Here is a 16,271-nt window from a genome sequence, read left to right as displayed (position 1 = left end):
ATGTTGCATAGAGGGATTCCCACATCTGTATATAGCATGGTATTCATCAGTAAATGGTGTGCATCAGTGTGTGTGTGTGTGTGTGTGTGTGTGTGTGTGTGTGTGTGTGTGTGTGTGTGTGTGTGTGTGTGTGTGTGTGTGTGTGTGTGTGTGTGTGTGTGTGTGTGTGTGTTTTGGCTCTGAACGCTCATGAATCCTGGGGAATACTTCCCGGTGCTCTGTTGCCGAGGTTTTAACTCTGAACATCGGTGTGCAGCTGCATCGTGGAACATTTTACAACATTAATTGTTCCTTTTCGTTCATGTGCGTGCATGTTGGGGAGGATATTTATATATATATATATATTTTAGGGGGTTATTTTTGCCCCCAGTGACTGAAATCCAGAGGCATTTAAAAAGAAATTAGGGGCACTTTTTTTTAAACTTGTGAAATAACATTTAACCGTTGTTCAAAAATAATAAATATACTTATTTAGGCTGACAGTATATGAGCAATTGTCATAAAAATGGCAATAATTAGTCTATTAGGCAGTAGTCTACAGATTCAAAGTGTTTTCTTAGATCTTATTACATTTTATTCTTATTTCGTTGTGGTTATTTATTGTTATTACTTTTTTTAACAAGTATAACTTATTTCTTTGTTTTTTTTAAATTAAAAATTATATATATATATATATTGGTGTACCTACCTAGTACAGGAAATACAGATAGGACAAGAACAAAAACAAAACAATATTAAACTATCAGAATTATTTTTTAATGCCTCTCCTAGTGATATCAGGGCCAACATTATAATTCTTAGGGGCAGTTTTGCCCTTTGCCCTTGGGTATTATTGACGCTGGTGCATGTGTTTGTGTGTGTGTGTGTGTGTGTGTGTGTTTAGGTGTGTGTGTGTGTGTGTGTGTGCGTCCAGCAAGGGCTCAACTTCAACAGGCCGGCTTCAACTTGTCCGGGCCGACGCTAACACCGATTGGCTCATAAAATATGATGGACGGCTTAAGGGTCACTAAACTGATTTATGACCGGGTCACACACACACACACACACACACACACACACACACACACACACACACACACACACACACACACACACACACACACACACACACACACACACACACACAGAGCCCACCCATCTCCTCCTCCCGAGACATTATACAGTTCAATTATCTCCGGTACATCACAGCCGCTGTACACACACACACATGAACGTTTAGAGGTCCGAGAACATCGGTAACACCACGGTAACACACTGTGTTGTTTTGGGGGGTTATTGGTGTGTCCTCACATGGAACAATGTATTTAACCCCCCCCCCCCGCCCGCCGTAACACCGCCAACACAACGTGCACCGCTTCATTTCCACATGTTTTATCTCTCTTTTCTTCTTCCCGCACGTCCTGCTCAGCAGAGACTCATGACTCAGCGATATTGACTCTCCCGCCCCTCTTCTCGTGGGGGGGGGGGGGGGCGTGTCTCCTCGTGCCTCAGGGGAAGGTCAGAGGAACCGGTGGGTCTGGACATGTTTTTTTTTTTTTTTAACCTTTTTCTATTTCTTTGCACTTTTTTCACTCTTGAACTACTTTGGTACTTGTTTGTTCATTCTTCTCTCCATACCCCCCCCTCCTTTTTTGTTGTTTTGTTACCCAGAACTCACTGCCAACCGTCTATTCTAGTCTCAGGCTGGTGAGACAAAGCTGTCTCTGTTGCACAGAGGAGTCCACAGCCGAGCATCCACCTGGAACCTCTCCTCTCTCAAACTATTATTACATGCCTCCATTCTCTCTCTCTGTCCTCGTTTCTCTTCCCATCACCTCTCCTTACACCCCCGCCCCCGCCTCCCCGCCCTCCACGTTATAAACGGTGAACTTTGGAGAGTTTTTTGTTCTTTTTTCTCGCCGCTTCCCAAAAATGCATTTCAGGATAAACCACACACACATTTTTTGTTATGAAGTTGAAATGAAACTAAATCGTTGAGGACAGTTTGCTTTTTATTTTTTAATTTTTTTAATTATTTGGACAGTCGGTGCAGAAAGAATGTGTCTGTGGCTTCTGGACAAAGACCGGTCGGGAATGATAATGCGGGTCCGAGAGAGCCGGGCTTATCCCAACCGGCACTATGGATTTCCTGCCTGCAGCCTCCTTTCAATCACATCTCACACACACACACACACACACACACACACACACACACACACACACACACACACACAGTCACACACAGGGTTCATGCAGCTGTTATTACAGCGCCGGTGCTATCTGTGCTAGCCGCGTGATTGGTCGGTCTCGAGGCCTCCAATGTCCTTGAGCCAAAGAGGAATTCTCCTCCGGGAGATTATTATTCAAATGAAAGAAATAGAGGTTCCCAAAAATGTCAATGTTTCTTAAATTAACTATCACTGTCTCTTATCTTTTAGTTTATTTAACTTGTCTTGTTCTGTGTTTTCTTGTTTTTTTACCTGGTTAAATAAAGGTAAAAAAAAAAAAAGAAGAACAAATAATAATATTTGTGCGATCAATTACACACACATTGTTAATTTAAAAATAAACCAGTTAGAGTTTAGTGCTGATATAACATTATTATTATTATCTTGCTGTTCCTTAACTATCAGATTCAAAACATGTTTTGTACCAGCTGCACTTCTGATGATTGTTCGTGTTTTTTAGTAAACATAACAACGAGATCTGTTATGCTGTCATGTCCTTGTAAAGATTCCGTCTTCAGTGCTCACAGCGTCTATATTTGGGTTCTGAGCGTGTTCATCATCGTAGGTCGTGAACTGTGTTGTTACTTTTGCACCGTAATTTAACTACCGGGTTCAGTTTTGTGATAAGTGGAGTGAAACAGCGCACGTTGGTCTGCGTGTTTATCCTTTGAGGTTTTTGTATTCCTGTATTTCATGTTGTTCGACCTTCTGACCCGACGGTGAGTATTCCGTGAACGCTATGATCTACGTGGACTTTTAGATTAAATCGATGGCGGTGGCAGTTAGTCCTTTCAACACGTTGGTCTGGACGGCAATTAGACACAAGTCTAGTGCTAGTTAGCTACAGTTAGCATGCTAAGGGTCTGTGGATGGTAAACTCTATTCATGCTAATCACTTTAGCATGCAGGCGTTAGCATACGGACGTTAGAATGCGGACATTAGCACGCAGACGTGAACATGTATACATTCGCATTCAAACGTTACCATATAGACGTTAGCATACAGAAATTAGCATTCAGATATTAGCATGCAGATCTAAGCATACAAACGTTACGTTAGCATGCAGACATTATCAAGCTGACGTTAGCATGATGTTAGCATGCAGGCGTTAGCATTCTGTTCAAAGTCTTGTTCAGTTTCATACACCGGATTCAAAATGGGACATATGATTACTCTATCAACTTATACTATATTAGACTAAAAACATGTTGTTTATTGTCATACATTGACTTAATATGAAATAACATGTAATTATTTGGGATATATGATCCATATTGCTTGTGAGGCAGCAAAGGACTTGTCTCAGCTTGTTTTCTGCATCATCATAATGATCATACATACATAACAAGATCTTGTACGTTACATTAAACTACATTTCTTAAACTTTTTTCTTCGCCAAAGCAACTTGTTATGAGTAAATATTTCTCTGTCGTCACGTGTTTGTGAGTAAACAGAACTCCGTGATTGTCCTTTTGCCTCATAACTTCTTCCACAACATTCTGTAATTGTTTTCCAGCAGGAGTGAGACCTGGAAAGCGAGTGCACATTAAACGTAGACAACAAACAAACAAACACACACACAAACTAACTGCAGAGTTATAAAAGTAGAGACAGAAGGGAAAAGAAGCAGGAAACCGGAGGAGTGGAGCGTCGGTGATGAATTCCCCAGTCGGCTCGCAGTCGTAAAGACGTTGTACTTTTCACTTCTCCAACGTACAGACGCATTCTGCAGCTCCCTGCATACAGAGGGGCGGCTTATTGTCCACTGCATCGCCATGGAAACGCTGAAACATTTCAATGTGTTAGGCATGAGCGAGCTAAATTATGACTCATTTCGACCCCTCCCAACACACCAGTACACGCACATATGCATTCACCCGACACACACACACACACATAAACAAAAAACTCGGACAACAACCACGAATCATGATTTACTAGAACGGGGCAAAGGTCACCACAAAAAAAAAAAGAGCTTTTAGTTATTTTTCACGGGGGGAATTCCTGAATCTTGGCCGGCGGAGCGCCAACAGTCCTCCACGATGTTTGCTCAGTGATGAGGCAAGAGGCTGCCGGCCCATGTGATCGACTTGAGGAATGAAGGCCGTTACAGCGATATCCTCGGGTCGCGTGCCAGAATTAGCCCAGGAATCTCAACGGACAGGTAATCTAGCCGCCTCGTCACGGGGACTCGAAGAAGACAGCGACCCCCCAGCTCGCTGCTCTGACAGTGGATGGAGCAGGCCGGGTGAATTCGTATGTATCACGCATTGGAATAAATTTTTTAAAAAGGCACCTTTCACCAGGAGGATGTCAATTGAGTCTCTGAAAGCTTGAAACCAACGAAATATTATAATATTCGTACTATATTCTACTTTTTTTTAACTTCTTTTGTAACATTTCTGCTCTATTTTAGAGTCTCCAGGTAAGTCCACCCACTGAAGTGATGCTGGTTGTTTGTGTGAGTTATTTGGATGTTTTCTTTCTTCAGGCATTCATTTGTATAATATAGTGAAACATCAATTACAGTGAACATTTACATATCTATTTTGAGGCATATTACAGATACCGTTTAAAAGCAATCACTAGAGGATCAATTATTAACATTTTTATATTCACAAGATGAATATAAAGTTATGCCGCGTTTTATACTGAATTATATTGACTGTTTCAAAATGACTGTACGAATTGAGTTTTCGTTCCGTGTACCTGGACCTGAACGTCCTCCTCCCTTCCTTCCCTTGCCTCCTTCCCTACTCCCCACCCGCCCACCGGCTCTCCTCCGTTTTATTTGTATAAAACAATATCACAGCGTGCATAACCCATGGCCGACGGTTATAACATTATAATAACAATATCAAACAGCATTCTCTCTCCGGGGGCTTTTGGATTGTCGATGCCCTGCAACCTTCATCCCTCCACGTGGTTCCCACTGTATTATTAACAATGTGCAATATTTCACACAGATTTGGGGCTCTTCCATTGCCATACACACACATTACACCCTGAAGCATCAGGCATGTTTCAGTCTGTCCTCCCCCGGCTGCTTCACCTCCTCCTCCAACCCCGGCTTCGTCTTCATTACCCCAGTGGTTCATCCTCCACATTCAAACCAGATGGGCCAGTCCTGCGACTACCAACACACACACACACACACACACACACACACACACACAGGGATGTCAGCTTGTCTCGTCCCCACTGCGGAGCGATGTGAAACTCCCCTCAGAGTTCAGTGGTGGAGCTTGTTATGTTGAGGTTGAGTACGACTGGACACGCTTTAAAAGGCCTCTTGAGACTCAACCTGTGTGTGTGTGTGTGTGTGATTGTGTGTGATTGTGTGTGTCGTGCTAAACATGGGGTATCGTGTTTCCACCTGGCTGCACAGTGACAGGAAAGAGCCACTTCCTCTTATCTTTGGGAAGAACAAAAGAAAAGGCCGCCTTCCAACACTGGAAAGTTTGTCATCAGATGTTATTTTTATTATCGCGTATAATATAATATATAATATAATATATATTTTGGCTCATAATGATCTTTATATGGATACACGTGTCCAAGGTGCTTATCGACCCAGAGGTTTCCCCTCGTGAGGGAGACTGGGATGACTGCACCCAGGGAACCAGGGAGAGACGCTCAAGTGAAGAGTCTCAATATATTGAAAGTCAAATGTTTTTTGGGGTTTTTAAAGAAAAGAAAATTTACTTTTTTCGGGACGCGAGGAGAAGCGACCGGCGCTGGAATGGTGTGGCTGACTCCTCACAACCCTGTGAGAGGTGGAAGGAGAGGCTGGCTCCCACACAGAGGGAGGGACTCAGAGAGCGTGGAGCTTCATTCACTCTGCTGAACACTCACACACACACACACACAGATACACAAACACACACACACGCTCGGCAAAGCTGTTCTCAGGCTGAGAGAAAAGAGAAACGAGGGGAGCGGAGGATATAGGACTGCACGCTCGCTGAGTAAGTTGTATATTATATACGGTTACGTCCTTTTCGGATTATTTTAACGGTAAATAATCTGCGTTGTTTCTCTCGTGTGACGCAGTGGAAACGGATGAAGTGCACGTTTCATCTGTTTCTGTTCTAACGGGTCTTTACGGTGTTAAAAAAAAAGTATTTTTCCACTGCTACTTTTATTGAATTGAACTTCTTTCTCTCCTCCGACTCGCCCATTACAGTACACCTTTTTGCTGATGTGAACCACATGTCACACACACACACACACACACACACACACACACACACACATAAACTCTGCAGAGGTCCAGCTCGCCTCCCTGGTGCTTTTTCCCCTTCAAGCACACAAACGAGAGAATAGAAAAAGAGGGAGTGGGGGCGGGAACTAGAGGAGGGGAAACTTTTATACGACCAGTTGGTGAACGCTCAGTGTTCCATGTAAGGCTGGGATATATTCCCCAATGATTTCATTTCTTTTCTTTGAATTTCTTAATAATCCATCTGCTCTTTTTTTCTATCTTGTTCTCATGACACTTTTCCTCTGTCTGTGTCTCGTCCTGCTGATCTCAGTGTTGTCCCAGGTGGTGACAGACGCTGAGTAAGAGGCCGCAGGGGGTCAGAGGGGTTCATCGCTGAGCGTTCGGATCCCGAAGACACGCCGATCGGTCGGGTGGAGGCGCACAGGGCCGACGCTCCCCAGGACCGACCTCCAGGATGTCCCGGAGGAGGTCGACAGGCGACCTGGTGCCCAGCGACATCACTGAGATCTTAGCCCGGGAGGCGAGGGCTCATCGTGGGCAGAAGAAGCCGGGCAGCTCCCTAGGACAGGCCTTCAGCTGGTTGAAGGGCAACCGGAGGAAGAAGAACCTCAACAACGGGCTCAACCGAATAGCTGTCGGCGTGACGGACGCCAAACTGGGACTTCAGAACCACGACTCAGCGAAAGGTGAGCGCGTTAAGACTTTATACGCAACCGTCTTTACGTTTTAGGGGTTCAGCTGCGAGGCTATCAGCATTGAGCCTATAAGCATTGAGCCTATAAGCATTGAGCCTATAAGCATTGAGCCTATAAGCATTGAGCCTATAAGCATTGAGCCTATAAGCATCGAGCCTATCAGCATTGAGCCTATAAGCATCGAGCCTATCAGCATCGAGCCTATAAGCATCGAGCCTATAAGCATCGAGCCTATAAGCATCGAGCCTATCAGCATCGAGCCTATAAGCATCGAGCCTATAAGCATCGAGCCTATCAGCATCGAGCCTATAAGCATTGAGCCTATAAGCATTGAGCCTATCAGCATTGAGCCTATAAGCATTGAGCCTATCAGCATTGAGCCTATCAGCATTGAGCCTATATACATTAAGCCTTTCAGCATTGAGCCTATAAGCATTGAGCCTATAAGCATTGAGCCTATCAGCTTTTAGCTCCTCCTCACTGATGTCCTGACGTTGTTGAATCAGAAATGGAGGAATAAATATGGAAAGAGCTCCAGGAGAGAACCTCATTTTTGTACCGAGACCAGACAACAAATCTCTCTCTCTGAATCGATGCACACAGACATACGCTGTGTGTATAAAGAATAACGTCGCTGACGCATTGATGCGCAGAAGACATTATTTTGAGTGTTGATGGATCAGCTAACGTTAGCCTAGCTCTGATCGATCCAAACTCCAATCAGAAAACTAGCATTTTAAAAGTTGCTCACACGTTTTTTGAAAGACAAAAATCAGTTTATTGGTATCAAATCACAGCAATATCGCTGTATTTGGGGTTTATGCTGCTGACATGTGGCTCGCTACTGTAGATAAAGTGAGTACACCGGATGCTGTCGTGAACCCAGGGGACGTCCACAACATCGGGGGAGTTTTTTGTCTCCTTATCCAGCGCGAGGGTCCACGGCCTGTCGCACGAAGAGAAAAACACTTGTGAGCGAAACTTAAACAACTTCAATAAAACTGCCAGACATGTTCAAAACGAGTAAAGAAATAGTGCCACGGTTATTGTTTCTCTGAAGTCTGAGTGTGTGCCGCCCGGTCGAGGTTCAGCGGAGGTGAAGACGATCAGATGTCTGGCAACACGTCCGTATCGTCTTGTTTCGTCTGCCGGGATCACAGACTGTACGGCCGTGATGTGTTCAGGGACATGTGTTGACTCTCAGATTAAGACGGGGAGGTAAAAGGACATCCGTCTGTACATTTAGAAAGTGACACACACACACATATACACAAACACACACACACACAGTGACACAGGGGTCAAATCCCCTTTTCTGTTTACTGATGCGTTTGCTTGCCCGGCAGCACAGAGATTACCCACAATCCCCATTTCCTGTTTTTGTTCCACCTCCAAAGCCATCCCTCTCTCTTCTGTTATTGGTTTTGTGTGTGTGTGTGTGTGTGTGTGTTACTGTAGTAACTATCCAACAACTCTTGGAAATGCAGATCCACAGTCTGTCAGACCTTGTTTGGTCTTCTGTGGTTTTTGTGCTCGTTCCGCCTAAAAAAAGATCTTCCCTGGTCCCTATTTACGTCTTACATCGTGGTTTTTGTCGCGGTCTGCGGAGATCTACGCAGACTGGATGGGTAACGGGCCGAGAAACCAAAGACGAACTGTAGTAGTCGGGCTAATAATGGAGGATGTGGTCAAAGGCTGATGGTGTGAATGTGTGGGAAACATGGGGGGGGGGGGGATTCTGTCTCAGTAATAACACTAAAGATGGCCACTGTCAAGCATGTCGCAGAAGTTGCAGATTAAATCGTGCAACTGAGGTTTTTTGGCCGTATTTTCTTGTTTTTGACGTTATTATTCCGTTTATTGCAAGATCTTTTTTTTTAAACGAACTTTATCTCGTGTTTGGTATTGTTTTGGTTCGACCCCCTGTGGGTGTTGAAGACACGTTAATGGGTTGTACATTTTGGTTTCATGGTAGTTCTTTGATTCGTTGACGGCATCTCGTCCAACAACATGCACAACAGGGCGGTCGCTTATGGATTTAACAATGTTATTACGTTTATTGCAAGATCTGTTTTTAAATAACTTTATCTAGTGTTTCATAGCTGGCATATTGTTTTGGTTAGACCCCCTGTGGGTGCTGAAGACATGTTTATTGATTGGATGTTTGGTTTTCGGAGAGAAGAACAGGAAGTGGAAGGTGCTTTATTGTAATTACCTTCGCATTCAAGAATGCGGAACGTTATGTTTTGATCGTCGTGTATTTATTTATTTATTTATTTGTATGCGTGTTCCTCGCATAACTCAAAAAGTATTTAACCGAATCGCATGAAATTGGGTGGCATGATTGGTTATTATCCGCGGACCATTTGATTATATTTTGGGATCGATCGGGTCAAAGGTCAAGGTCAAGGTCATGAAAAAGGTCAAGATCTTCTTTTTACCATAGCGCGGTACATTTTTATCCAATTGGCATGCAACTAATGCCAAAATGTTCATAATTCAATGCCCAATCTTGTGATATGCGAAGGTATGCGCTCTACCGAGTGCCCGTTCTATTGATTCTTTGATTCGTTGACGGCCTCTCGTCCAACAACGAGCCGTCCAACATGCACAACAGGGCGGTCGCTTATGGATTTTACGATGTTATTCCGTTTATTGCAAGATCTTTTTTTTAAATAACTTTATCGAGTGTTTGATAGCTGGCATCTTGTTCTGGTTTGACCCCCTGTGGGTGCTGAAGACATGTTAATCGGTTGGATGTTTGGTTTTCTGGGAGAAGAGCAGGAAGTGGAAGGTGCTTTATTGTAATCCTTTCTCCCATTATCATCCGTGATTCGTTGACATCATTTAACGCGTCCAACGTGCACAACAGGTCTGTTGCTGTCGGAACAATCTGTTCCTTATTTCACCAGCTGCTTCTTTCTGTGTTTGAACTAATCTGATTTAGATTGTCTGGATCACGTTGGCTCTTTGTCTCCCACAGAGAGAGTGTGAGGGAAGCCTGTTCTCACTCTGCTATGTAATTGGTGGAATGGTGCTTTTTAAAACTTTTTTTCTTCACTTAAAGACCTTGACACACACACACACACACACACACACACAGTCTTCTGTTTATTCTCCCTGAACCCGCTCGGCCACTTTGCCGACGAAATCCTGAATCGGTTCAAAGACACATCTGTCTCACAGACGTTCAGTAAATGTGCTCCCACACATCACCGATACGCTGCTGTGGTTCACACACACACACACACACACACACACACACACACACACACACACACACAATAACACAATATTCAATAGGTACGCTCTGTTGTACAACGAGACCGAGGCTTCCGTAGTCCGAGCTGTATATAAGAAGTGGGCGTGGTCACCGTGACGTTTTGAAGCCTCGAGTTCGGCCCGTTGGTCGTCGCCATCTAGGATTTCACCAATTAGTGTTTTTAGGTTAAACACAGGGTTCGCACGGTCGTGGAAAAAAACCTGGAAAAGACATGGACTTTCTAAAATGGATATTTCCAGGCCTGGAAAAGTTCTTGTAAAAAATGTAATCACGAAAGTTTGGGAAAAGTCCTGGAAATGTGTTTTATGTATATGTGTTCATTCACGCTGAGTTTGAAATAATTGATATGTTTTTAAAAGAAAGACTCAGACAAATGTTCTAGACACCAAGATTTCACAAAAAATTTGGTTCAATTTGGTTCAATGTCCTGGAAAAGTCCTGGAAATCCATTCAACATGTGAACCCTGTTAACAGAAGTGACCATATTTGGACCCTTGAGGGGGGGGGGGCTTTCTTTCTTGTTTGCTAGCAGACGAAAGTGACGAGGAACCTTCAGGCAACACAAAGTCAAACCAACAGCAATGCATTGTGGTCCCCTCCGGTGTGTGGACGGGACTCAATGACTCTCTCTCTCTCTCTCTCTCTCCTTCCCTATGCTTCTCTCTCTCCCCCTCTCTCTCCTTCCCTATGCTTCTATATCTCTCCCTCTCTCCTTCCCTATGCTTCTCTCTCTCCCCCTCTCTCTCCTTCCCTATGCTTCTCTCTCTCCCTCTCTCTCTCCGTCCCTATGCTTCTATCTCTCCCCCTTTTTCTCCTTCCCTATGCTTCTCTCTCTCCCCCTCTCTCTCCTTCCCTATGCTTCCCTCTCTCCCCCTCACTCTCATTACCTTCGCATTGAAAATGCGGAAGGTTATGTTTTGATCGCCGTGTATTTATTTATTTATTTATTTATTTATTTGTATGCGTGTTATTCGCAGAACTCAAAAAGTATTGAACCGAATCGCATGAAATTTGGTGGGATGATTGGTTATTAGCCGGGGACCAGTTGATTAGATTTTGGGATCGATCGGATCAAAGGTCAAGGTCAAAGGTCATGAACAGGTCAAAATCTTCTTGAATCGCATGAAATTTGGTGGGATGATTGGTTATTATCCGTGGACCATTTGATTAGATTTTGGGATCAATCGGGTCAATGGTCAAGGTCAAGGTCATGGAAAGGTCAACATCTTTTTTTTACCATAGCACGATACATTTTTGTCCAATTGGCACGCAACTAATGCCAAAATGTTCATAATTCAATGCCCAATCTTGTGATATGCGAAGGTATGCGCTCTACCGAGTGCCCGTTCTAGTTCCCTATGCTTCTATATCTCTCACTCTCTCGCTCCTTCCATATGCTTCTCTCTCTTTCTCTCTTCCTCTTTCTCGCTCCCTCTCTCCCTCTTTCTCTCTCCCACTCCTTCCCTTCCCATCTCTCTCCCTCCTCCCCCTCCCTCTCTCTCTCTCTCTCGCCTATTGCTCATATGATAATGATTATTAATCCCCAGTTATACAAACTCAACGCCAGAGATACAAACGAGGATGATTCCTAAGAGTTGGAGGAAGCTTCATCTGGTGGTCGATGTGTTTTTCCTGAGGTGTGTGCACCTGTGTGAACTGGGATACTGACTCGAGTCTGAGTTTTTGGTTTTTACTCACGCTGTGATCTAAAAAAATTATCTTTCTTCTTTCTTGTTTTTATTGTCTTTCACTGTCAGAAACTTTGTTTAATGTACTACTGCTGGGTCCTGGCTTTCCCTTGTTACGTACATTAACATAAATAAAGTGAATCCTTTCAGGAAATACCGTATTCAATGCACGTAGCGAGGAAACCAACAAATCAAAGTGAAGGAGATCTGGACTTCATGCAATGAACGTGTGTTTGTTGTGACCAACGTTTGACATGAGGCTTCAAATGATGGAACAGTGGAGAGACACACACTCTCCTTGTTGCTGAGGCAATGACATGCAGCTCCTATGGAACACGTCATTGTGGGTCCTCTCTGAGGGAATCTCTCAGACAGGACCCCCGGCTAGATTTGACAGAGATCCATCTTTTATATATATATTATATATATATATATATAAACCCAGAAATACCACTCTTTGATGTGCTGAATTCCTGAGAGCTGTGCATCGGAGCTCCGTGTATGTGTGTGCGTGTGTGTGTGTGTGTGTGTGTGTGTGTGTGCGTGGCAGGCTGGATGCCAGATCGGACCTGGAGTTATGCGATAGAGAGGAGAGATTACGACGAATCACAAAGCCCCATTCAGCCTTGAGAAGACTCCGAGGGAACACTGTCTCAATGCTTTTTTAATTAAAGTGACTTCACACACACACACACACACACGCACACATACAGTCGTATGCAAAAGTTTGGGCACCCCTGATAATCTCCATTACTTTTATCTATAAATTGTTGGGCATTTGGATCAGGAACTTCTTTGTCATATATATAATACTTCATGGACACAGTGATATTTTAGCAGTGAAATAAGGTTTATTTGATAAACAGAAAATATGCCATATGCATCATAAGAAACAGAAAAATCACATTAATATTTAGTAGAGCCTTAACAGCCTATAGCCTCTGATGAGTGTCTGAATTCTGGATGAAGGTATTTTGGACCATTCTTCCTTACAATACATCTCCAGTTCAGTCAGGTTTGATGGGTGCCTAGCGTGGACAGCCCTTCAAGTCACCCCACAGATTTTCAATTATATTCAAGTCTGGCGACTGGGATGGCCATTCCAGAACATTGTAGTTGTTCCTCTGCATAAATGCCTTAGTGGATTTGGAGCGATGTTTCGTTGTCCTGCTGGAACACACAACTCCGCCGTAACTTCAGCTTTGTTACAGATTCTAGAACATTATTGTCAATAATTTTCTGGTACTGAGTTGAATCCATTCAACTTTAACTAGATTCCCAGTACCTGCACTAGCCACACAGCCCCACAGCATGATGGACCCCCCACCAAACTTTGGGCAGCAAGTGTTTTTCTAGGAATGCTGTGTTCTTTTGCCTTCATGCGTAACGCCTCTTGTTGTGACCAAATAGCTCTAGCTTTGTCTCATCAGTCCACAGCACTTTGTTCCAAAATGAGCCTGGCTTGTTCAAATGTCGTTTTGCATACCTCAAGCGAGCCTGTTTGTGGCGTGTGTGCAGAAAAGGCTTCTTCCGCATCACTCTCCCATACAGCTGTTCTCTGTGCAATGTGCGCTGAATGGTGGAGCAATGCACAGTGACACCATCTGCAGCAAGATGACCTTGCAGGTCTTTGGAGGTGGTCTGAGGGTTGTCCTTGACCATTCTGACCATTCTGATATTTTTCTTGGCCTGCCACTTCTGGCCTTAACAAGAACTGTGCCTGTTGCCTTCCATTTCTTAATAACATTCCTCACAGTTGAAACTGATAGCTGAAACCTCCGGGATAACTTTTGTAGCCTTCCTAAACCATACTGCTGGACAATCTTTGTTTTAGATCATTCGATAGCTGTTTTGATGCCCCCATTTTGCCACTGTTCAGAGGAGAATCTACCTTTTCTAATGATTGGATGCACCTTTCTATGGAATTGAAGAGTTAATCAGACTAATTTTAATCAGCATTTAGTAGGTACAGGTATTCAAATCAACAAAATGATAAGGGTGCCCAAACTTTTGCACAGCCTATTTTTCACATTTGATTTAATTTCACACAACTAAATACTGCTACACTAAATATCTTTGTCTAGCACTCAGTGTCAACGAGAAAATGAATATTACACAACTGTGATCTTTTTTTGGTGAAGACAGAGTAAATTATCATGCAGCCTCAGAGGGGTGCCTAAACTTTTGCATACGACTGTATATATATATATATATATATATATAGTTTTTTGTATCTTTCTCTCAGATCGTGCAGTCTCTTTGCCTATTCATTACTGCATATTCCTGTTTGTGTGTGTGTGTGTGTGCGTCTCCAGCGCCGGAGCGAGGGTGTGTGACCGAGTGCTCCCCTGGATCAGAGGGTATCTCTGTGTTTGTGTGTCAGCAGCATATTGCTCGGTTTAGGGCGGCGCCAACCCAGCGCCGGCGCTCATTACATCACCTCAACACACACACACACACACACACACACACACACACACACACACGAGGAGCGTATACAGAAACCCCCGCAACCTACCTGCTTTGTCCAGCATGGCCCATCTTGGGCTGCTGGATGTTTTAGCGATGAGGTCATCCGACACAATCTCTGGGATACCTCGTCCAAGAGGAGTGTGTGTAGTCACCGTGTGTGTGTGTGAGAATACTCTTAACTCAATCGACCCCATTCGTTGCTTCATGTGTGTGTCTGTGTGTGTGTGTGTGTGTGTGTGTGTGTGTGTGTGTGTGTGCGGCTGCCACATCACATGGGTGTGTAGATTCACAAACTTTAATGCAGATTACAGACCTGGCGGAGTAATTGAGGAGCAAACATCTCATTACAGGGCGACTTGAACGCGGCTCGACAGGATGGGGGGGGGGGGGGTAAAAGAAAGGCAAGAGGGGCAAGAGTGGGGGGGGGGGGAGAAGAGTGTGAAAGTTTAATGGCGCCTGCACAATGTCTGTTTCCCCCCTGCGGACACCCGAGGTCATTTTACCCCGGGTAAGCAGAGGAGGCGAGGTAAACGTCTCCTAGGCAACGGGAGGCGGGGCACCGGCGGATCGGGACGTTTGAGCGTCTTTTGAGCGTCACGTTTTACCGGGAGCACGTGCAGCGAACTCGGGGGGTTGCAGAAGAGAAAATTAGGTCACGTCACACACACACACACACACACTGATCACATGTGTGTTAATCAGAATGAATTTAAACCCATCTCTTGCACAGATACTACTTTTGGAGGAAAAAAAACATGCAGATACATGACAGCCCCACTTGTGTAGGAAAGGTGTGTGTGTGTGTGGGGGGGGGGGGGTACTGGGAGAGGTATTGTTTATGTAATAAGAGATAATGGGTTGTTTCATAGGTCGTGGAGTGTGTTTGATGTGGTCCAAGGAGCAGCTGGAAGACATCAGCGTGGGACCGAGGGAGTGGGAGTCTGTATACACACGGATAAACAAGTGATGTACCCTGAAGACTGCGTGTGTGTGTGTGCGTGTGTGTGTGTGTGTGTGTGTGTGTGTCCTGTTACGTAACTTATTGTAATAGATACACCTGTTGAACCGTGTTCGTCCAGTGAACTCGGGGCCCCATATCTGGTCTCTCCCCACGGACCACCGACTTCATCTTATCGCTGATATGTTGTTCTCTGTGCAACCAGAAATGGTGCCTTCAAGAACCATGTTTAAGGTTCTTTAAGACACCTTTATAGGTTCTTTGAAGAACGCTTTAAGGACATGGTTCTTTAAAGAACCCTGGTTCGAAGGGTTCTTTGTGGAACCATAAATGGTTCTTCTATGGCAGGGGTGGCCAACACGCGGCTCGCGAGCCTCATGCGGCTCTTTAACTAGTTTCATGCGGCTCTTCAGGAGCTGTCACATGACATGCGTCAAAAATGCTTGGCTGGCGCTGTCATTCACTCCCCCTACAGCTAGATGGCACACTGACCATGTAAACCTGGTTGAGTGACGTCAAACGAGCGACGAGAGAATCTTTGGTGTGCCATCATTTGTGTTGTAAACAATTTCCGTCAAGTTACCTCTTGAAATGAAAATATGAAGAAGAACACAGGTCGATTTTGCCAGAGTGGGAGAGTTTATATTTTTTGTTAAACGTAATGGCAAGCCGATCTGCCTTATATGTCACGCAGCATTAGCGCATTTCAAAGCTTCAAATCTTCAGCGTCACTTCAGCTCAC

The 16,271-nt window shown here is 44.3% G+C and overlaps 1 protein-coding gene across 2 annotated transcripts in view; it reads left to right on the top strand.

Moving 5' to 3' along the window:
• Window positions 1–4,446: 4,446 nt before the first annotated feature.
• The window catches only part of kiaa1522 (KIAA1522 ortholog), a 38,218-nt gene continuing 26,393 nt past the window's right edge, over window positions 4,447–16,271 (top strand). The window contains exons 1-2 of one of the 2 annotated variants that reach the window (XM_056412000.1): window positions 4,447–4,464; window positions 6,744–7,119. In XM_056412000.1, the coding sequence (XP_056267975.1) occupies window positions 6,888–7,119 (232 nt within the window). In that variant the 5' untranslated portion in view covers window positions 4,447–4,464; window positions 6,744–6,887. Of the gene's footprint in view, window positions 4,465–6,087; window positions 6,177–6,743; window positions 7,120–16,271 lie in introns of those variants that run through there. The other variant, XM_056411994.1, reaches the window with a different exon arrangement.

Source organism: Pseudoliparis swirei, chromosome 1 (genome assembly GCF_029220125.1).
Source record: "Pseudoliparis swirei isolate HS2019 ecotype Mariana Trench chromosome 1, NWPU_hadal_v1, whole genome shotgun sequence".
NCBI lineage: Eukaryota > Metazoa > Chordata > Actinopteri > Perciformes > Liparidae > Pseudoliparis > Pseudoliparis swirei.
Note: the sequence above shows the minus strand (reverse complement) of the source record. Positions and strands in the feature narration are given on the sequence as shown.